Source organism: Diceros bicornis, chromosome 8 (assembly GCF_020826845.1).
Source record: "Diceros bicornis minor isolate mBicDic1 chromosome 8, mDicBic1.mat.cur, whole genome shotgun sequence".
Taxonomy (NCBI): Eukaryota; Metazoa; Chordata; class Mammalia; order Perissodactyla; family Rhinocerotidae; genus Diceros; species Diceros bicornis.
Genome location: NC_080747.1, coordinates 41991418 through 42016161, shown reverse-complemented (window position 1 = coordinate 42016161; position 24744 = coordinate 41991418). Strand labels below are relative to the sequence as shown.

Here is a 24744-nt window from a genome sequence, read left to right as displayed (position 1 = left end):
CTTTTTTTTTTAATGACTGCTAGAATCTATATACTTGTCACCTTAGTGTGCTAGAAATGTTCCACTCAGATCAAGGGTTCCTTTCTGGTTTTGTATGTTCTCAACTGCTCCTCACTGTAAATCATTGAGATGTCAAGTGCAATGATTAATTAAGCTGCACGTGCAAGTGCTTTTTTTTTTCACCTGTCAAGTGGGAAAGACGTCTTATAGCAAGATTAGGTGGTGTTAATTCACAGCTTTTACTCCAGGCTGTCAAGTTTATAGAAATATTTTATATTTAGATGCTTATTGAGAATATGGCATACCAGGGTTTGTTTGCTTTAGAATTTTTAAATATTGTAAGATATAATTATTACACCAAGCCCTATCATTAAACTCCCAATTAGAAGCAAAGAGTAAATTCAGAATTCCTACATAAATATTTTGGAATTTAATAAAGGTTTATACTATATAATTATCTTTTATTCAAATACTGGTAGTTAACTTATTTAAAGTAAATATTTTTAATTTTCTAAATTGATTGTGTTTATATATATCATATACACCCTAAGATCCATTCATAATGAGACCCATTCTTGTTATAATATAGCATGGGTTTAAATTTGTGATGAAATGATGATGTTGGTAACTATACTTTTCTTTGAGTAATGAATATTTGCCGAACGTAGTATTAAGCTTTTAATTTTTATACATTAATATAAGACAACAGACTTGGAAAGCTTGTTCCTCCTACCCTAGTTCTTTCACCCCCGCCCCTTTTAAACCATCAGTGAAAGTAAAACCTCAAATTGTATAGTAATCTTAATCTATTAAAGGCCCTAGAAAGGAAGATTACAAGGTAGATTCAGATTTTGAATCGGTTTTGCCATTGGTTTATCAGCGGGTGGGCAGGCAGATGCCTGCTCAGAGTAGAACCTATTGCCATTTTTCACCATTGATAGAGTAGCCTTTCAGAGTCAATGAGCTCTGTCAATGTGAGCTTGTCAAGGCTACAACTTCATAGACCTGAGAGGCGGTTTGAGAGGTCAGCCCTTTTCAGGTTCGCTGTGATGCAAATGAACTTTAATGCTTAAACAACTATTGGAATTTTTATGTCTGCTCCTTGTTCTTTTTTCTTCACAAAGTCATTGACGAGACATTCAGTGCTTTTTAAATTGGAAGTTGCATTGTGCTAAAGACCTAGTACAGATTTACGGAGGGCTGAAAGCAGTTAGATCATGTTCTTTTCATGGTGCGATTAGAATCAAATCGATTTCCCTACAGCCTTCAGCATTCAGATGGCAATTTTAACAAAGCTTGGGGGCTAGACAAGGGACAAAACGACTGAACTGAATGTTAATTACACTCTGCAGCCTTATTTTCTTTTGATTTGGGGCTGACTGGCAACTAAATTAACAAAAAGTGTGACCATAACTGCTGCCCTATTTTCATTTAAAAGGAGAGCTGCCTCTAAAAGGCTATCTTTACAAAGAAACAAGTGAGGTCTGCTGATCATTGTTAACAAGGGCACTTTTTTTCTTTAAAATTCTTGCCAAAAACACTGTTCAAAATAAGTAATGTAATAAATGTCATTGGCGTATTTATTACCCAGAGAGTTAATTGATTTTCTGATTTTTTATGACAGAAGCTTGGAAAATGTAAGGCAGTAGTGGTAATTCATCGGTAGTTATGAATTATAATTGGCACCTACGTGACTGTGGTGTGTCTTTAGTATGTTGAACATACTAAAAGGTAATATGGTAACTAGATTACAGTAAATACTTTAAATAAATATTAAACATTTTATTATGTAACATTAAACTATTCAAAACCAGCTTAATTCTAACTCACCTAGCTCATCCTTGGTTGACATGCAAATTTTCATATTTGATTATTAGTACTTTATTTAGAGTTGTGCCACATTAATAGTGCTAGATGCTTTTTGCTTCCCTTGCAAGGAAGCTGCAGCTGCACCATGTTGCAGTTGATTCTTGTGGCAACACTGTCCTTTTTGCACCTGCAGCTGTGTTAGTCTCATCCTAACACCTGGCACCATGAATTATCCTCTCTTCTATTCATACTCCCAAGCAAGAAACATTTCATGCTGCATAGTATAATATTGCAAAAATCAAGTGATCTTAAATGTAAGTATCTCAGTTGAGTACTTTAACAGTAGCATGAGTTGATTTTACTATCATTTTTGTTGGTTTAAATACAATTTTACCTCTGAAAATCTTGATCTGTAGAATAATAAACTAGCTTTTAAATTTGGACATTATTTTTAAGTGTGATGTGAAAATTAGTTTGATTTGGTAGCTAATTGATTGTTTCCATTTATTAACTTTTAATTATTTCTTTTTTGAATTTACCCTACACGCCATTTGCATTTTGTTAAGTAATATCTAAATAACCTTTGTTTTAAAATATATATTAAGGAACTTTTATTGCTATTTAAGTATTACAAAAATGTTTTAGAGAGAAATGAGAATTTAAATTTATGTATTTGGTAGATAAGATTGGCTTTTTAGACTTTGATAGTTTTAAACCAGAGGCTAGTAAGTTTGAAACAGTTAAAAGAAGATACAGTGCTAAAAAAACAAAGCCATGACTTTATTAAAATAGAGTACTATTTCTGTTCAGTTTACTATTTAGTGCTAGAACGCTGATAGTGTTATAGACCACCCTATTCTCAGTCACCGTCTTATACCTCTCTCCTTTTCAGACAAAAAGCAGCTGCAAAACAAAGTTTTTCTAAAACCAGTCAAGAGTAAACTTTTTTCTCATTTGTCTTCCAGACACGAAGATCGATTGAGAAGTTATTAGAATGGGAAAACAATAGGTTATACCACAAGGTGAGTACCACAGGGAGCAGCTTCGTACTGTTGGAGTCTGAATTGCACAGTATGGAAACAGATGCTTTTGTTGAACTAAAAATATGAAAGGTGGACAAATGGGGTAGTCTGTGTGCTGCAATAAAATAGAGCTCATTTTTCTTCTTTTACTTTCCTACTTGTCTAGCTGTGCTTGCACTGGAGACTGAGCAAAAGGAAATGTGAAACGAATAACATGATGGAATATGTAAGTTAAAGGGCTGTTTTGTGAGTTTCTCTATTAAATGATCATTTATTTTGCTTCTGATCTTATTCTTTCCATGATTATTAATCAGCAAAGGTGTCAGGAGCTTAATCTCCTGAGCGCAAGGATTTTCTACGGTTCACAGATGCATGGTTTCATGTGCAAGACTGATTTATAAAGTTATGAATGACTTGAAAACAAGGCTTCACTGTGTTCTGAAAAATAATAAATTAATTGCCAAGATAAAATAGCCTGAACATGTGTTGATGGAGTGTGAAATTTTAGATGCTGTATAAAGAATAACCACAACTTTGGTTACGCAGCAAGTCAGATATGGCTTTTTTATATAATGCTAATCAAGTTTCCAAGTATGGAAGAAAACCTTTCAGCCAAGCAGTTGGAGCTTGAGAAACATTTAGCCTTTATAGATTTTAACTGCCCGTACCTCAGTGGCCTTGAAAGAATCTTTCAAAGTGTTACTAGAATATTGTTTTTTAAAAATTATATTAAAAGTAAGCTGGAGATGAGTTTATTCTTTTAAAGTTATCTAACTGGCACGTCTACGTATGTATACAATGAATTTTAGAACTTATTTGGTATGAGATTTAATTTGCTGACTCCTTGATTAACTTGAACCGTTTTTCTCCTTTTCAGAAGTTCAGACTATAGAAAATTATGAATTTTTATTTATTCTACCTTGAGCTTGGGTGTTTTATTTTAGATATGGAAAGGTTATTATATTAAAAGAAAAAGATCTAAGGAAGTTCAGTTAATTGTTGAAAATTAAAGTCATAGCCTTTGTGAAGTACCTGGCACATCATTTCTGACAAATTTTGTCTATTCTTTGAAACAATATAGCCATCATAGATAGTATATATGTGTGTGAGTGAGTGTGTGTGTGTGTGTGTGTGTATAAAAGATTGATTAAAACAGTGCTTAAATAGTTGGAAATTATCATAAAATCATTTTTCTCTGTAGCATTTTCCCTTTCTTTCATTATCATACAGTCAAATCCCATTTCTAGCCTTGAATATAAAAGACATCTTTAAAATGTCTCTTTTTTCATAGACTAGCTCTATTCAGTGAACCAAATAATGTAGATTTTATCATTATCTATTATATCAAACATGTTAATTTATGATGATGAGAAAGACACTTGATACTTCTTGATGATAATAAAGTACATTCAAATAACTTGTTTTGAGATTGACCTATGAAAATGCTAGTCTTGTATTTTCATCACAGATGGTAAGAGAGTTTATGTATTTTGGGGGGATGGAGGGATATGTAGGAGATTTAAAGGATTTTGTGAAAAGATATTTGCTATATTTATAACCCAAATACTAAGCTTAAAGCCGATGCTTTTATTTATTTATTTTTGCACATTTCTAAATTTACTTGGAAAGGAAAACATAAAAGTTATTCCCAATGCTATTATTTCCAGATAGAACTATATGAATAGCATTCATTCATAAAATATACTTGTTATATTCATGTTTATTTTTATGACATTCTTTTATTAACTAAAAATAAAATAATTTAATTTACTAACCTTCCAAAACATTCTATGTGCTTTGTTTGTAAAGTAGTTTAATTTATTATGATTTTTTTTTTTTTTTTTTTGGTGAGGAGATCAGCCCTGTGCTAACATCTGCCAATCCTCTTCTTTTTTTTTGCTGAGGAAGACTGGCCCTGGGCTGACATCCGTGCCCATCTTCCTCCACTTTATATGGGACGCCGCCACAGCATGCCTTGCCAAGCAGTGCCTTGGTGCGCGCCTGGGATCCGAACTGGCGAACCCCGGGCCGCCACAGCCGAGCGTGCGCACTTAACTGCTTGCGCCACCAGGCCGGCCCCTATTATGAATTTTTAAACATGTGTACCAAAACCATTAGATTGTTTTTCACACCGTCATAGAAGATATCCAGAAGAGTACTAAAAAATATATATCTATCATATATATTGCTAAAATATAATATATATAAATATATATATTGCTAAAAAATGTATTTTTCCTAAATTTTCTCAGAGTGTGTGTGTTGGTGATAGTTGAATGGGGGAGTAACATAATTTCAAAAACTCCCTAAAAAATAATTTTAAAAAGTTAAGATAACAAATGATATAGTATGAAGAGAGTACTTCCTTATCTAATGAATTGGGGTCTTTTTACCATGTTCTTTCTTTTTGACCTCAGATTTTTTTTAACTTATAGAAATTTCCTTTGTTAGTTAAAGGAAAATAATCCTCCTTGACTATATTTTGAATATTGAAGATAATCTAGAAAAAATACCAACTTGATACCAATTTTGCTTTTATCAGATGTGGTAGAGCAGTATGATTTAGAAGAAATGAGACAAGTGGCCAGTTTCTGTGTGTGGCTTCTGAAGGAAAAGAGTTTATATGATATAGTCTTTAAAAATTAATAATAATTCAAATATGGTCAAAGATAGCCTTTATTTTGCATTATGTAGTATACACCATAAAATATAATGTCTATACCCAAGGACTGAAATTGTAAAGGTTGCTTGACTGAGGATATGTTTGACATATAAAAGTATTTATTGAATGTTGACTCATAAGTAGTTTAAACATTTAATCATCAAATTTTAGAACTGCAAAGAATCTTGTTATCTAGTCCAATCCCTTTATTCTGCAGCTGAGGAAACTGAGAAAGAGGGAATCTACCTCAAATAAAGGAGCTAGACAGGGAGCTAGTGAACATTTTATAGGCAAAAAACAGATCAAGAGAGTGGCAAAGGTGACACCTAAGGCTTAGTGCAAGATAACTAATCTAGGAGAGGAATATTTTTGAGCCACATATAGAAGTACCTTCTTTATTGAGGCAGATCAAAAGCCAGGAGAACTAAAGAGTGAAAATGAAGGTTTCTGGTCCAGATAGAGTGTCCAAACCTAGAAGTCATATCAAGATACAGTTTCTGAAAAAGAATGAGTTCACCAAACTTGGAAACTGTTCAAATCAAATAATTATTTGTTTAGCATCTATTCCATACAGAGTTGGAACAAGGGAAAGAATTGATTGTAATTTAAGGCATTTTAAGTTTGGAATAAAAATGAGCTCTGGTCAGCTTGCGTCTTTCTGTGTTACTATGTTTTGTTTTTGTTGGTTTTCCTAGTAAAAAGTCCTTTGGAACAAATTTTAACCTTTAATTTTGCTAAGCTAAGAAGAAAAGGGCTTTTAAAAAATTAAGAAATAAAGGGCCAGTACTGTTTATCTAGAGATCACATATCCTGGTGTAGTAAAATGAGAGCAATTCTAGAACCTAAAGACCCATGGAATTGAGTTAGATAAAAGGGAGAAAGCCTGAAGACATAACTAGTGGGTAAGCTGCAGCCACATAGTGCAGTAGAAAGGGCAAGGCTTTGGAGATAAGACGACAGACCTTTGCTCAAATACTGACTCCATAATCTGTGGTGTTACACTTCTCAGATCATCAGTTTCCTCATCTGTAAAACGAGGATGATAATACTTGCCTCATAGAAAAGTTGTTGTGATTAAATAGATCTATATAGTATGAAACACTTGGTATATAGTTAGTTCCCAGGAAGTACTAGCCCCATTTTCTCATTCATTCATGCATGCATTCTCCTGTGTGTCAGAGGCACTATCAAAATTGTTTTAAGTGATGGAATATAAGTGAAATTTTTTTAAGGTAAAAATCTATTTAAATCTTTTTAAAACTTTTTTTTTCTCCTTCTACAGGTCATCCTCATAGAATTTTTACCAAAGACACCGATTTTTCGACCAGATTAGCATTTACTTTATTTATAGAGACTTTCCAAGTATGTTGTCTTTCCAATGGTGCCTTGCTTGGTGCTCTCCTGGTGGTGACATAACATTGGTTCTACAGAATCGTGTGGTGTTTTTCTCTGTTGTTGTTTTTTTTTTTTAGTAACCGCATGTTCTAAGTGTGCATTTTTGTCAAACTTTGCAACAGTTATTTCATACAGATGTTTAATACTTAAGTTATTGTGCTCTTTTCTGTTATGTATTCTGATTTTCAAGGATTACTTTTTTGTATTATCAAAAAAATACATTTGAACTTAGCATAAAAAGTGGCCAGCCTTTTTTATTTTATCACCAAGGTACACACAATCCTTTATTTATTAATTCCTTAATATAGAAAAACACCTTTGTAAGGCTCTTGTTATCTATTCTAGGAAGCACACTCTTTGTATTATTCTTTTTCCTTTTAAAATTTAACGTAGTCATTATTTTAAAATAGTAAGTTTTCTTTAATAGCTTTTTGGAACCTAACATATCCTTTCTCATACAATTCCTAATGCTCATTTTACAGCAGAAATATCTGTAACATTATGAAGACCTATCAAAAAGTTTTGAAAGTCTTCCTGTCTTCAAAGGTAGTAAGGCAGGATTAAATTATTTTTATTAGGATAGACAAATTGATGAATGATATGCATGCATCTAATGGTTACTAGAGCTCAGGATCACAAAATATAGTAGCATTACAATCTGTGTATATTTTTGATCAAGATGATGTTAATAATGGCCTTGGGTTATTTTTTATTGTTTATCAAATCTTATATACAAAAGTATGGAAATATTCCTTTTGAAAATTTCTAAGGAAAATATTTCTCCCAATGTAACACAATTGTAAAATGGATATATGTTTCTGAAAAGTTTTTGAAAGAAAGCAAAAGTCCTAGAATTAAAAGTAAGCAGGTGTTTAACACCCCCATTGATATTTAGAACAGATCATTACTAAGAATTGGAGGACATATTTAGTACTGTTTTTATCCACTAGTTTTCTTTCAGTTCAGTTATGTATACTTTTTTGATTGAGAGTTTGACATATAAGTTCGAATCTGATCAGCTTATTTCTTTTAAATGTATACAAACATACATTTCTTTTTTCTCCTTTTGGTTGTACATATCTCCATGCATTTTAAAACTTTCTAAATTTCTGAATGGCCTATGTGTAAATTTTTGTTTTTATAAACCTGAAATTATACAAGTTTTAATGTGTGTCAAGAACTTGTTCCATACAACTGTGGTATCGAGCAATAATGTGAATAACTTTTGAAATTATATGAACTATGCTTAATAATTTGTATTAAGAATTGGTACCACTATATAATACCTTTTTTTCCTTGTATTAAATCTTTTAAATACCGGTTTCATTAATTTATATACCTGTATTTTTTAAAAAGTATTTCTTTGTACTTCTCCAAAGTACTGTAATTCTATATAAATTTGAATAGTTGAATGCCAGTATCTTATATCATATATCCTATATTGGACATTAGGAAGTGTCTTTAGGATTTTTTTTTTTTTTTTTTGGTCTGAGAATTATTTGTTTCCATTGCCCTCCAAAAACACTTACCAACTTGAATTTATAAAACACTTTTCCTATGAGGAGCTCAAAGCACAAAAAATTCAAATACTTCTCACTTTATTTACCTTGTAACTAGGGTGTGTCTGACCCCTATTAAGTAGTACAATTAAAAGGTAATGTTATTCAGAAACTCTAGAATTTCTCTGTGGCTTCAATGTGAAAAATTATTTTATGGAGAATGCTAAATCTGCCTCAGGATTCAGAAAGAGCAGAAAAGTGTGATAACTGTGTAGACTATGCAACACAGTGTTCCATATCTAAAATTTTGTAAGTTTATAGAGCACTGTATTGATCAGCTTTATAGGAAGAACTGTACCTATTTAGACATAATAATTTTTTCCTCTTGTTATTAGTCTTATGTAAATTATAATTTTAAAATTATTTTATTCCCATATTTTAACAGTAAGATAATTTTCATAGTTGATAATATTAAGTATAGAATTTTTAAAAGCTTTTCTAATTTTGAGAAATGTGTCAGTTGCTTTAAGATTCCCTGAAATGCGCACTCTTATATTTCTAATGTATATATAGAAAAGAACTGTGAATGCTTAATATGTGGCATTACCATAAGCCAGTTATGCCTAGAGTGATTAGATTTCCAGTCTTGGGTTTTCATTAGTAGCCCCCAGTATAAGCCCCCTGGGGGCTTTCACTTTCTTGAATCATGGATCTAAGTGCCCATGTTACTAGGAATTGGAAATGTCGGAGATGCGATGTGAACATTAGCGCAAAGGAAATATTTCTTCAGTTCCTGTTTTATGACTTAAAGTTTGTGAGACATGAACCATAGGTACTTTTAAAACTGTCCAAGAAAAGATACAATTGGCAGAAAATCTAATGTATAGATTTTTATATAGGTTAAGTGAATAATTTATGATCTTTGTTTATACATTACTGGCATTTTACAATCAGTCCACTATTCCTGTGTAGAAACATTCTTTTATCAAATAATGTATTTTGCAAACCCTATTATATTTTAATACATGACTTTTGTATATCTAGGTTAAAATATATACTTCAAAACCTAATAACTGTAGTAGAACTGGAGTAACACATTTAGCTTCTAAGGTAGATATTGCCTCTCTCTCGCAAGTGGGTCACTTTACTTATGTAAAATGGTCATCAGATGCTTTATTAAACCTCTTTGATGACTAGGTTTCAGTCATTTAAAATACAAACATAATTTTGGCCTAAAATCAAGAAGTGTTCAAACCTTGAATAATAGTAAACAATGATTTCTTTTTCTTACTAGAAAGACTAGTTTTGTAATTGAATAATTTTAAACCAGGAAGAACCACAACTTTCTCCATGGTTGTGTTTTCACTGTTATTTGTAGAGCGCTTCTGATTGCTTCTTTATATTAGTAGACACAGGCCAACCGTATGAAACTGACAACATTCTGTATTAATCTTTGGTTATAAAAGAATGATACTGAATAGTAACATGTATAGTTGGACCCACAGTTGCATGAGTTCCAACTACGCTAGTTTTGTATAACATTATGTACATAGACTGTTTCAACTTTTATGGTATTCTGCTTCACAATTAAAACCTGTAGCTGCATGCCTGATTTTTCACTGTAAATATTTGCTTTGGCTCAACTGTTGGTTAGTAGTACTAAATCAAAAGTGCAATGTGTTTAAACTGTCTTTGACTGAATTCCAACATCTAGTCCTGGACTCCTCTTTCCTTTTCCTATCCTACAGAAGAAGGACTGTGGATCCTTTTGCTGCCCTCTTGGTGTCCAGAGTCTTCACCCAGGCATGGACGTATTTCAGAATTGCCTTTCTATCTTCCTTCTCCAAAGCTCCCAGTAACAATGTTATTCTTTTGCATTCTTGGTTAGGTGTTTAGAAGGCCAGTTAAAGTGAGTTAGTCACATTAAGGGGTGAATGACTGAGTCTCACTTCTGCTAAGGTGGTATTTGCTTTTTTAAGAGGGAGTTGCTTAACTTAAATTTCCAACTGGTACAGTGGTACAATTGATATTTTCCTTTTCAACAGACCCTATCAGTCCAGACTTTCCAAGGAGGGAGTAATAGGATGGTTGCATCTGAGGCTTTCTCAAACCACCATTTCTGAAGAGACCTGATTTATATCTAGTGTTAGGGCAGAAAGAATAGGCTCAAGGCCAGTCCTAAACCAAACTGTTAATTATCCCATAATAGTTTGTGTTTAAATACTCTTTTAAAAATGAAGTAAAGTAACTCTCAATTTTCCATAGCTATAATAGCCAACTTTATTTTTACGAATATACCTTTTATATATGTTGAGATTTGAAGGAAATTGGCTTTAAATCTTGAGTTATCTTGTTCTGTACATTTATAAAGTTTTTTAGATAGTATTGTAAGAGAAGCCTAAATATTGTTTATATTGTTAGTCATAGTTCTGTACGTTTGTTTCTGTAGTCAGTGCAGTGTGGGGGTGTTCTCCCCACCCTCCCAGCCCCCGCCCATGGTAAATTGAAACAACAGAGATTGTTTCGTAGCCTTAATAGAGAATACTGAAAACAGAAATTTAGAATGCTGATCCTGATTTTGAATTCATTTCTGATACTCTGCAAGATCATCACGTTTTTTGGCCTGTTTTTATTTTCATTTCCACAAAAGGAAGATACTATGACTACCTCATATTTTTTAATCATTTATTTTGCTTTTATTTATTAACTCCTCTATGAAAGTAAGTAGCTAGATGTTGAATAGTAATGATTGAGTAGCTTTTTGACTTATTTACAATGTCAGCAGAAATTTGTGTTATTATCAAATTTTGCATTTAATATTAGAGTACTCCCTGTATGTACTTATGGTAATGCTTTGCATGTTAAAAGTCAGGTAAACATTAAATAGAATACTTGAGAAAAATTTCTTTCCAATAAGACCTTTTAAAATATAGTTACATCTTGGATACTTAAGCTAAATCATGCCTTTTTGTTTTTTTTTTTAACATTTCCTCTACTTCGTAAACATGGTGCTTTGAATTTGAGAGTTGACTGCTTTTTTTCTCTTATGAAAAATAGGTAATATATTGCTTTCCTAGCTCTTTATCTCGGAAATAGTTCAATGAACTAACCACACCAGACATTCTTAATTTTGGCAGATAAGCTATCTATCTGCCTTTTTTTTTTTTTTTTTTTTTTTTAAAGAAACATAATGTCAGCCAGCCTCCAAGAGAAATAACAGATCAGTGTTTTGGCTACTCTTCTTTATTGGACCATAATGTACCCTCAAACTGCAGATTTTTCTCTCCTATTATCTCTCCTACTAGTTCTTAATTTAGTAAAACTGGTTCCAATTCTTTCTTGACAAATACTATATGCATTTAAAATGTTCTAGAAGGAAAGAGTATCCTATCCCCTCAAGAAACTTTTTGTACTAAATAAAAGACCACTTCCTTCTCTTCTTTCTATTCTAGTAGCAGCTTATTTAATTAGGTAATTACAGCAATCTCATTGCATTGCCATGAAGTCTTCATAAAAAGAAATTTGTTTTAACTGAAGTTATCAAAGCCCTTTTAAAGTCTCTATTTCTGGGGCCTGCCCCATGGCTTAGTGGTTGGGTGCACGTGCTCTGCTACTGGCGGCCCAGGTTCGGGTCCGAGCGCACACCAACGTACCGCTTGTCCGGCCATGCTGAGGCAGCGTCCCACATACAGCAACTAGAGGGATGTGCAGCTATGACATACAACTATCTATTGGGGCTTTGGGGAGAAAAGGAGGAAAAAAAAGGAGGAGGATTGGCAATAGATGTTAGCTCAGGGCCGGTCTTCCTCAGCAAAAAGAGGAGCATTGGCGTGGATGTTAGCTCAGGGCTGATCTTCCTAAATAAATAAAATAAATAAAGTCTGTGTTTCTTTTTGGAGCTAATGACATTTTGTCCCCTCGGAAAAGTTAAGCATTATGAAACTGGCAGTGGAAGCAAGGTAGACATGATTGGAAAGCAATATGCTAAAATCTGCTAGCTGAGAGAAATAACTGCATTGTTATCCTACACTTTGTTTTACAAGGGGGAAAGTTATACAATGGGCAGGAACTGCACACAGCTTTATGCTTCCTTTTATGCATTCTTTATGTATTACAATGGAAATTATTTAAAAAAAAATATTGTTCTAGATAGAGTTTTCCTCTGCTATCCTTTGAATAAGTATTCTTCTATTTATCTTTTATAATTTGTGTGACAAACAATTAAAAAAAGGATTTTAGGAATTTGTTCCTATGTCCTTAATGAGCATGGAATAGTTTTCAAATAAAATAACTCATCAGAAACTTCTGATGGGTGAGCAATTATGCAGACCCAAGATCAGGGTCCCTATTATGTTTTCAGGTAATTTTAGTTACATTCAGGTAGTCTAGTGACATTTTAAAAATGAAAATAACTTTGGTAAAATATTCAGTTGAATTTTAAAGGTATGTCTTATATTTTTCTTTCATTATTAAGAAAGTAAAGCCATTGTCGAACAAACATGATCTGTTTTTGTTAAAATGAGATTTTTTTTTTTTTTTTGGTTAGATAAAAATTTGTTGGCCTTCATATTCTCCGTAATTGTGAAGAAAGATATAAATGGGTTATATTTAAGGTTGCTTAGTTTTTGGTCCCATGTTGGTTGTAGTGTAGTTAGTCTTGTAAAATTAAATCTTCATTGACAAGGTTTTTCTAGTAAACAATTGGAGACCTGATTTGAACAAGGGGATTTTTTTGACTTGTTCTTTGCTTGCTTGCTTTGGCTAGTTGATTTTTTGTTGTTTTTAAGTGAGTCTGTTGTAACATGTGACTTCAACACATGATTCCATGCTCAAAACTAAAATATGGGCTAGTTCACAGCATTTGGCCTTTAAAGACTATAATATATTAAATTTTAATTCAATTAGGTGAAGTTGAAAATTGGAGTCTGGAACTTAGTGATCAAATCACTTTAAAGGAAATTGACCAAACTAATGTCTGTTGAAATCACCATGTGAATGAATATGCACACACATATTTCTTCTGTAGACATGACCTGTACAAATATCTCGGAATAAAATAATTGACATTATGAATATGAGTTTAGGAACTATGTGCAGTAAACCTATAGTTTTATATTATGTGTTCGTGAACTTGCATTATAGTTGGAAAAAAGAATAAGAAAAAAATACAACTTCTCCAAAGATCTTGTTTAAGTTGTCCCTAAATTTTAAAAGCCAATACAGCTTTTAAATAGGATTCTTGATTATCCTATTTAGGTTTAGCATTGGTTTTTAAGCTTTCAAGAGGAGGCAGAAATAAATCTAATCACTACTTCTGTAAATACACATATTTAGCAATATTTAACTGAAGTTGATCTGTTGCATTGTATCAAGTTACTATTTGTCATACAAACTTTTATTTTTTCATTTTAATTGACCCAAATTCTAGTGCAAACCTTTAAAAAATATTTTCATATACATGGAAAAAAATATATGCATGTGCATATACACACACACAGTTGTAAGATAAAGTAATTATAACTCACTTCACTAAGACATGTCTTTGCAGTGGGCAGTAAAGATGCTTTTACATCCATCACCTGGATTGTTACAGTTAAAATACAGACTGACAATTGATTCTATTTGAAACATGTAAAAACTAAGGGAAATTTTGTGTTTGTGGATTATTTCTATGTTTCCTTGAATCATCTCAATATTGTAGTTTTAAAAGAATTGATTCCTTATTTTCTGAATTACTAGTCTTTCATTTACTTTCTTTTATCCTGAAAAGAAAAATGTGCAAGTTCTCAGAAGTATATTAAGTTTTCTTTTTCACAAATGGAAACCTAAGCAAAAATGCTATTACTGCTATTACTATTATTGTCTTAAAATCCATCACAGAAAGCCTAAAAGATAGCCCAACCTTTTGTACCTACAGTTTTAGATATTGTTAGATAGCCATTCAGTTCTCTTTGCATTGTGTGTGAGATGAATATTTCTTGAGACTTTTTTGTTTGCTTTACTAAAGAAATCAACGAAGGAAAAAAAAAAAAACCTCAAAAAACAAAACAAACAAAAAACACCCTGTAACTCATGTGAAGCATGCAGGGTGTTGTAATTTCAGTTTGCAAAGCGGTGTGATACAATGTTGCTGAGCCAAAAGCACACGATAGATTTAATGTAGCCAATTGTGTACTTTTGAAAAAAAGAGTAACTGTTCCCTGTGAGTTAATTTTGGATTTTTTCAAAATCTCCCTTTTAGGCTTTGTGCTGGATTCTTCCAGACAAATGCGTATTCCATGTGGGCCACTGTTCTGCTAAATGCTCTCAGTTCTCCTTTTGCAATCAAGATTATGTTGCTAAGGAGATTTTGCTTTTATTGGTGCCATTGATTTGTGTTAATACGTTTTGAATACCTCTCCGTATTCTTCCGCAGACAAGGCCAAAAGAAAAACTTCCCCGAGTTTCCCAATTTACATTACAAATGGAGCGGTGGTGTAATGAAGCCGATATAAAGTGGGCAATTGAAAGGGAACTAAAGAAGGGCACTCAAGTGAGAAATGAAGAAATGTGCCGAGTGTAGTCCATGGGCTGCCTTCGGTCCAGCTGCAGGAACTGGCTCCAGCCAGAGGTAGAGTGTGTGAGCACCTCCCTCTGCAAAGACCACCCACTTTTTTGGAGCCCAGCATACCATAGATTACCTCGTTGACTAATATAGGGCCATTTCTGAGGTGGAAAAGAGATGGTTCTCTCTCACTCCTAAATCTCTTTTTGAGTCCTTCCTAGAGCGTGACTGAGGCTAGACTTTCTGTGCCTTATGACTTCCTTTAAAGGAAGCCCTATGAGTGAACCAGTTCTTTTGGTTGTAAGGACTAGCATATTCAAATGCTGTTGTTGGTATGTCTCTAGATGAGAAGGATGTTAACTAGATTAAATTGAAAGTTTTAGTTATAGGTTTCTTACTTTGTGTCATACTCTAAATTCCAAAGACTCTCTTCTTACTATAAAATATTCTGTGAGTGGAAGGAGAATCCAACTAGACATGTCTTGAACCAATGAGGTGATTTGCTTAGGTTGCAGTACCTGAAGGTGCCAAGGATTCCCTTTGTGGAGCAATCGTACCATTTTAGTGGTTTACATTGTTCAAACAGCTTGGTGTTTTGTTTTTTAATCAGAACACAAAACTGCACTGATATAACTTGAAGAAATTCTAGACATCTTAAATTAGAAATGTCAAAAATAATGTAGAAAATATGAAGAAAAATTGCTACACAAGTCTGAGGAAATTAAAAATTGATCACAGGGGAAGCATCTTAAGTGTTAAAAGAACAAGCCTGCATTATTTAGAGATGAAAAATGACTGTTTCTGTCAAAACAGTTTATTAATTACCCCAGCAAAATAAAAGTCTAAATTATTGGTCCTTCAGTGTTGAATGATCTGGGCAAGAAGCTTAAATTGCAGAGGCATTCTACCAGTGGCAAATATGAAATTTATAAAAACATCTGAAAAGGAAATCCTTAATTCTTATATTTATAGTATCTTTTCAGTAGATATTTTTTCCCAAAAGATGCTTGTCAGCTTCTGTGCTTCATGGGTAAAATCCCAGTTTCCAGGCTAAATGTAACAATTTTTGTCTTATATCCCCAAATCTTGGTTTACATGTACTTCTGGGCAGTTTTTTTTTTTTTCCTGTAATATTTTTAAAGCTTTTAAAATTAACTACAGCTTAGAGACTAGAATTGAAAAATATAGGGATGAATTTATATTTTCAACTGGTATTTCTGGCTATATTTGTCAATGGTTTCTCTATTAATGATACCATTCTTCCGTGATATAATCCTAAAGTTAAGAATTATAAGAATGAGTACAATAGCTAAGAATTAATTATAGATGAAAGGTAGTGAGAAACAAATATTTTTTTTTTTTTTTTTTTTTTTTTTGTGAGGAGATCAGCCCTGAGCTAACATCCGCCAATCCTCCTCTTTTTTTGCTGAGGAAGACGGCCCTGGGCTAACATCTGTGCCCATCCTCCTCCACTTTATATGGGACGCCGCCACAGCATGGCTTACCAAGCAGTGCGTCGGTGCGCGCCCGGGATCCGAACCAGCGAACCCCGGGCCGCCGCAGCGGAGCGCGCGCACTTAACCGCTTGCGCCACCGGGCCGGCCCCCGAGAAACAAATATTTTTATACTACATATTGAGAGCTTTATTTTTTTTTCAAATTAGAATTAGTCTATTGAAACTGACTTTTAAATTACTCTAAAGTTTAAAATTCTTATGCTTGGAAAGCCTGACCTGAAGAGGTAGGGAAATCTGTTCTGTTGGTATACATAAAATATAAGCAGTATAGTTTTACTCTGAGTATCAAACATGTAACAAAAATTCTCATGAAATTATTTTTCAATGATAGGTAAAATTTACCAGAAGTATTCTAAGATTTATGAACTCTGAAAAGCAGGCTCTTCATAGTCTTCTGTTTGTATCATGCTACTTCCTGCTGGAAGATAATTTTGTAAAAGAATGCAAGTGTGAGAAATCAACCACTCTGCCCTGATTTTCTGACCAATATTTCTTCTATATACTGCTTAGAGCAAAGTTGTATTAGGTCATTTGTAAATGCATGGCATGTTTTTAAATACTGTCAGAACCGTCAACAATTAGGCTGCACTAGGAATGAGAGCTTTGAAGAAAGTATGTGTGTAGGAAAGCACAATCTTTTCCAATTCTGTCAGCACTGGGTCTTGCTCTTTAGCCATAGCCCACATCCATTTTAAAAAAGGTGGAATCTCAGAGCTGGAAGAAACCCCAGAGGTGTCCAGTGGGGATGTGTGTTAGAATCAACTGGGAAGTTTTTTCAAATACATGTGGCTGTACCCTCCCTCATTAGAATTGGGAGGAGTGGGGAGGAGAGCATGTATATTTTGAAAAATTTTCTCAATTATGATAAGATATCTTCCCTCTCCATTCTAACCTTATAATGACCTAGGGAGTTTGTCACTTGTCTCATAGATTGTTAGTGACAGTGCCAGGACTAAAACCCCAGGCCTATGACCTCTAGTTCACAAATATGAGGTCTTTCCTGCAATAAATACTATGAATAGAATCTCCCTTTTTGCAAACTTAGGGATTAGAAAAAAAGTCCTAAAAGTGATCATTTGAAATCCAGAAAGTATTACCAAAGTTGATTCTCTGTAACTGAAGAGTGTCACCTATGCCTAGAGCACCTAAAGGCAAATTGTTGAACCGCAAAACCCAAAATTGCTTATCTCCGTAAGTGATGACATTTTAGCTCTGTCTACTGCCTAACCTGAGAACTGTGACTTAGACATTTAATTATTTATTGCGAGTCCATGTGAAAACATTTAGAATGGCTGGCAGTCTACCAGACCTCGAGTTAAACATTCTACAGCCTGACTAGACTGCTCTGTAGCCAACTTCACATCAGATTAAACACATTCTCTTCATGATAAATAGCTTGGAACCCAAAAACTTGATTTCGTTGCAAAAAATACAAGGGGTGTGTTGTTTTCTAAGTTAAAATTATTTTATGTTTTACTGCCACCATTCCGATTGTGATTGTCAAATGTGTTTTCTTTGGTGGTGGTGAGATGGAAGAGAAATGGACAATGGGGACTTTTGGTACTAATAAAATTTAAAAAGGACTCCAACAAGGCCAAACACAATGCAGCCTAGAGATGAACATTCATGAATTTTGTACTGAAAAAATTTACATTTCATTAACATTTTAAATTACAAAAGCAGGTCTACAAATACTGATTTGTGTGTGTGTGTTCTCACTGCATTTTCCAAGCAAACGATAATGTGATGCTAACTGTATCCTGTTTCCTTACCATTAATTTCCCGTTTTATTTTAAAGTGTAAGCTAACAGTGATATGTAGCAACATTAATTTCAGTGAACCCTACTTTACATTATCTATGGATCTATGCACATAAACTCCATGTAGTGTTCTCTTATGTCATAAATGCTTTGGGATAATGAAAATTACTGTAAACATCATTGCTCAGCTATGTAGTAAACCACAAACTTGCCATTGTAATTCTGCATCAACATGGATAGAAATCAACAGTCTAGATAATGACAATATAAAAATGTAATATTTGATGATTAACATTCACTAGAGTTTAGGATAGAATTATTCAACTCCAGTTTGCCATTCTTTCAAACATGTTATACTTTGGGAAGGTCTGTGAAGTTACAAGAAGTTTGAAAGAGTTGTGGGGGAAATAGTGGCTGACTAATGAATTGAAATGTTGGAACTAGGAACTCTATGCTCAAGGGAGCTGGCTGTCCAGCAGGCTGCCAGTTGAGGGTAATTGACAAGCAGGTGCCTGAGAAATGACAGGAAAGGCCCTATTTTTAATTATTGGCATTAGTAATAATGACATTATGTCTTTAGGCCATGATTGAAGAAGATATTTTCTGGGAGTAAAATTGTGTATCATATGAATTGAAGATGTGTTAATTATTCAACTGCAGAAAGTTACAACATCTAAAATTGTTGTTTTATTGACTGAAAGCCTTTTGACCAGAATCTCTCATTTAAGAACTTATTCTTGTGCAGTTTGAAAATTTAGCAGCTTAAAAAAAATTAGCAGCTTCAGATATTTTTTTGATAAAAGAAAACTGTAGAATATACTTTAAAAATCACAGGAGTTTTTAATACTTTTATGAACGTGCTTTTTCTTTTATGGAATGCCTGGAGCACTCTCAGAAACTTACATAGTTTGAAGTTCTCTTCTTGAAGAAGCAGCCATCAGTGAAGAATATAGCCTTTTGATGTGCAGGATGAATGAACTCTGACAGTTGTCTCTCTTACACTGTCTTCTTCCAACAGTTTGGAGTCCCTATAACTATGCTTCCAATGTGCTATGATTCTTGAATGCCAGATTTTCAAATGTGAATGGGTAAACATAAACAATTTCTTGGTTATCTCCTTTGTTTCCCCATTGAACTACTCTGATTTACTTATCAAAATTGCATTCTTGGAATGAGTTTGTATCAAGATCACAAATGAAATTCATTAAATCATTCAAAATCAACTGAAGAATGTTTTTAATTAAATAGGAAGACGAAATGGAGTACAGGAGCTGGCAATGTTGAAACCAAGATACTTACATAATATGTTAAAATTTGTTCAAAGTATGTTTTGGGTTGATGTTTAAAATCACTTGAGATAATTTAAGCTTAAAACAGGAGGCATAAAAGAAAAACAATTTTTGTTTTTAAAGAATTCAAAGTGTTGGCTAGAGATAGAAAGTCATTAGTAGTCCTGCCTTGGAATAACATTTTGAGTTCAGAATTTGAATTTTATTTTATTTTAGTTTAGTTTTTTGGTGAGGAAGATTAGCTCCGAGCTAACATCTGTTGCCACTCTTCCTCTTTTAGCTGAGGACGATTGGCCCTGCACTCACATCTGTGCCCATCTTCCTCTATTTTGTATGTGGGATGCCTGCTATGGCATGGCTTGGTAGGCGGTGTGTAGGTCCACGCCCAAGATCCGAACCTGCGAAACTTAGGCCACCAAAGCGGAGCACGTGAACTTAGCCACTGCGCCACCAGGCCAGCCCCAAGAATTTGATCTTTAGTTTCATATTTGTTTTGACAAAATGGATATTTTGCTCCCTTCAACAAGAGAGAGTTTAAGGCTTTGAACTTTTTGAAACTGCTAGATATAGTTGTTGAAGTTTTTAATACAAATCTATAGAAATAACGAGAATGTCAAATATAATTCAAACAAGATAGAATTTAGTGTTAATAGCAAATCTATTTACTCACACAACTGCCTTTCAAAGATATCTCTTTCTCAAAAACAAGGGAAAACAAATGTAAAAAACTTATTATTGTCATTTTAATGCTACTTTCACCATGTGTTTCCTTTCACCCCAATTTTATTCTTAACATTTTAAAAATAAACAGTTAATCCTTTTCCCTGAAACAAAAAGGAATTCAGCTCCATTTCTTAAATTTACTTTTAAAAGCTACCTTGTCAATATACTCTTCATAGGATTGTCCATTACATTTAAGTAGATAAAATAAATTGCCTCTTAATTATCTCACACTACCTTTATGACTTTCTGTTAGTTCCAGAGCTACGTTTTTAGCTTTAAGGAATACTTTCATTGATTTTTTTTTGCCTCAATTCAAAATTCAGAAGGTATAAAAGAGAGTAATTGCTAGTTTCCATTCTCTTCAGTTTGATTCCACAAAGTCATCATTATATTGTGAGGTTCTTTTGTTTTTGTTCTTAGTATTTATTTTCCTATTGGTTGTCAAGGAGATTTTTTTTATTATACTGTGTCCCCAAGTCATGTAAATAGCTGCCTGGAATAGCAGATGAAGACTTCCTGAAAAAATATCATAGTTTACTTAAAAGAAATGATGCTGCTATAACCTAAACACCTGTTGAACTTCTGTTCCTAGGTGAGGAAAAAAATCCAGTTAATTATTTTTCAATCCACAATAGATCTTAGGAAAATAGTCTGAAAACCAGTTGTCCACCATCATGGCTAATGCACAGTTTACTAAATGATTAGTGTAGATTTGAGTGCCAGGTAACAGAACTAGAAATATGTTACTAATGAAATTGGAGACATTTGAATTGTTCTCCTTATTAGATAATAGTTATACTTTAAATTGGTTTGATGAAGGAAGGGTTCAAAGATGGTGCTAAGCTTGGCCCATTCCCAGGCGTTGTGCCAAGTACAAAGGATATCAAAGGAAATAATATCTCTCTGCTTCTGAAGAGTTGAGGCTGGAGGAATGAGCATGTAATGCAGTATGATAAGTGCCGGTAATCAAGGGAATTACATGGTGTGGTGGGGCTACAAAGGAGCAATAAATTTTGTTTTCATGGAAAAGTCAATGATGTCTTCAAAAGAGATAAAGTGATTTTGAAGGATCAGTTGAAACTTAATGGATGTGTGCAGAGGCAGAGACATATGTTGCATTCAAAAACTGAGGGGTTCTGCAAGACTGGAAAATAGGGAAAGATTGGCTGCTACATAGTAATTATCTGTTAAATTAATGAATTATGGGGAAGCATCAAGAGATAAGGCCAGAAAAGGGAGAAAGGACATGTTGTATCATGCTGCAATTTTAACTCTAAACTGAAGCTGTTTGAAGAATTTTTAGAATATGAGTGGACCTGATCAGATCTGTAATTGATAAAGCTCATTCTGACCCTGAAATAAGCCAAAGTAAATAAGCCCCAATGTTAATCTGTTTTAACCTGTAAAGCTAAGTCAAAATTCCTTAATTAAAGAACTCACTGTTTTAGCAATAAGACCAAATAATGGGTAAGATGAAAGGAATGGAGGTGTTGAAAATGGTTTTACGCTTTATTTAACTGAAAGACTATCCTTCTAAGAATTCTGTATAATTGTCTGGGACATTATCAAGGAATCTCTGGGGTCAAAGCTGGAATCTAATTCTGGCTGTGCCGCTTTCTAGCTGTGTGACCTTGGAAATGTTACTTAAAAGCCTGTGCCTCTGTTTCCTCACTTGTAAAATAGATTTAAAATAGAACCTGTTTCAAGAAATAGCTGTAAGGATTAAATAACATAATGCGTATATTCCACTGGCAATGCCACCCAACTTAAACCCACCAGAAACACATGAGGAGTTGAACAAAATTGGGTTTGTTACTTGTTGAAACTAGAGCCCACACAATGGGGAATCAGTGGGGGTGTTTCAATCAGAGAGCGCTGAAAAGGCTTTATTGTAGGATTTGGGCTCGTGTTAGGTGATTTGGAAGATTTCAAAGAAGAGTTTGCTCTGGATTTAGATGCTCTCAGGAAGTGAGGTAACTCTATGGGTATCTTAATGGCTCTTGTTTAGAAGGTGGGAAGACGAAGCGAAGTTAAAGCTGTAATTGGTAAAGAAGTAGCAGTTGCTGGTAGTAGGTGGGAGAGGGGGAGGTTTGGTATTTTGTGCTTTGCAGTGTGACTTGGTGTTGTCTATACGTAGACAAAATTATGAAGAGGTCTTACCTGTTTGTCTCATTTCAGCAGGGTCACAGAGTAACCTTGCCTGGTATTGGTGCTCTGTGATATTATGTCCAACAGGAGAACTGAGGCCTAGCTAATAGTAACAAGCCAGCTCCCCGATGCCAGGGGCTGCTTTTCTCTTTTTCATCACTTAGCACAAGGCCTGGGATAAAATTAAAGCTTAAAAAATATGAGGAATTGTAATTTTGAGCCCAACTCTCAAATGCATTCTGACCCCAGCGTAGTGGACAGTTTGGTCTATTTTTGAGATTAATGTAACAGTGTTGGTCCAACCCTAAGGGCCAGCACCTTCTTACTCCTTTTCTATGTGAATAGATTTTTCTTATGTTTTAGATTTTTACTTTGAGTTAGTATTTTTCATACTCAGAAAGAATAAATCAGAATGTTAAGTTTCTAACAACAGATTTTTTGAACATTTTTACAAAAGTTGAACTGAAAGTTTAAAATCTAATCATTCCAACATCTCCATTTTATGTAAGTGTAACACTATTGACCTTTATAGTGTTTATCATGACTGACCTTAACTATTTATTGAGTGTAGTTGTTCGTATAATATCTGTGTTCCCTGGTACACCACGAAAGCAGGTCCCTGTTGGCCTTGTGATGTTATCCCCAGCACTTAGCGCTGTGCCTGGCACAGATGAAATGTTGAAGAAATGGTTGTTGAATAACTGAGGAAGGAAGAGAAAAGAAATTGTGCTTGGAAAGCAGAACTTAAATTTAACATATATTGAATGGTTACTCAGTGCCAAATACTATTTTAAGCACCATACAAAAGTTATAATGAAATTCTGGGCTTAGAGGATAGTACCTCTGTTCTGCAAAGGAAGTGTTGACTTAAGCTGGAGTTAAATAACGCCCTTTTAGGAAGTGATAAAAACTCCATTCCAGATCTGTGTTATTCATCAAACATCGTCTTGTATTGCACTAGGAATTCAACTTATCAAAGCCTATCATTAGCAATTGCTGCTTTGTACTTACATCGTCTCCTTCATTTCTCCTTTGCCTCCATCATAGCACCTAGGAGTCTGTGCTTGTTTTAAACACAGCTATCCTCTACTCTGTGCTTGCACCTATCAGCTGAATGGGGCTAGAGAAAAACTTGTAACCAGTGCTGACAATTTCATTTTCAGTTCATTACAAGTGTCAAATAGTCACTACCCATAGATCTTACTATGCTTCACAAATATGTTTATTCTCTTACTCTCTGAAGTTACTTTGTCATACCTTCACTTCCCTCTTCAAATGTCCAGCACCAACATTTCTCTTACTACTAGATCTGTCCACCAGCATGCAAACATTCTCTTTTGCCTCCCATCTTTAAGCAAAATGAAACTCTCCCTGGACCTCACGTCGCGTCTGTCATGTCTCTCACACTTCGCCGAAAGCTTCTCAGAAGCTTCCTCACATTCCAGCTTACTTCTACTCCCCCTAACTAGGTTTTGGTTACCCTCTCCCCTGGAAATGCTCTTGTCAAGATTACCAAACACTTCCACTTTGCCAAATCAGTAGTCACTTCTCTGTGTTACTCCGAAGCATTTACTCAGTTGGCCATTCCATCTTCTTCCTACACTGTCTTTTCTTGGCTTCTCTGACAGCGTGCTCTCCCAGGTTCTTGCTCCTTGCTGCACCCATTGGCTCCGGTTCCCCTTTGTAACACTCACATTTTGGAGTGCTCCAGGGCTCAGGTCTAGGACTGGACTTCTGCTCTTCTCTTTTTATACCCGATCTCATCATCTCATCTTGTTCCATGGTTTAGATACCATCTATATGCAGATTTATTACATTGCCAGCTCTGACCTTTCCACTAAGCTACAAATTTGGATTTCCAGATGCCAACTTAACACTTCTCCACTTGAATAACAAATAGACATTTCACTTAAAGTGGCCAAAGCAGAACTCTTGGTTTTTTCTCTGTGAAAACTGTTCTTTCTTCATTCTTCTTCACCTCAGTGTATGGCACTTCCTTTCACTCAGGTGTTCAAGACAAGAACCCAGGAGTTGTCATTTCCCCTCATTTGCCATACTTCCTGTCCTCTGCCTCAGAAACACATCCTCAGGACATTAATTTCTCTCCATATCATTGCTTTCACTTTGTCTAAGCTTCCATTATCTTCAGTCAGTTCTTACCTGAATTATTGCAATAGCCTCCTAACTGTTCTTCCACCTTCCTGCATAATCTGGCCCTTGCCTACCCTTTGACATCATTTCTTACCTCGCAGCATGCAGTCTCACCCACTCCTGTCTGGCTGCACGGTTTTTTTGGTCACTCAAAAAGGAAAAGTTGGGGGCCAGCCCGGTGGTGCAAGCGGTTAAGTGCACGCGCTCCGCTGGGTTGGGATTCTGG

The 24744-nt window shown here is 34.4% G+C and overlaps 1 protein-coding gene across 1 annotated transcript in view; it reads left to right on the top strand.

The window, feature by feature from the left end:
- The window catches only part of CHIC2 (cysteine rich hydrophobic domain 2), a 68671-nt gene extending 60464 nt beyond the window's left edge, over positions 1–8207 (top strand). Inside the window, exons 4-6 of the mRNA XM_058547093.1 lie at positions 2775–2831; positions 2998–3057; positions 6776–8207. Coding sequence (XP_058403076.1) covers positions 2775–2831; positions 2998–3057; positions 6776–6826 — 168 coding nt within the window. The 3' untranslated portion in view covers positions 6827–8207. The remainder of the gene's footprint in view (positions 1–2774; positions 2832–2997; positions 3058–6775) is intronic.
- The last annotated feature ends 16537 nt before the right edge of the window (positions 8208–24744 follow it).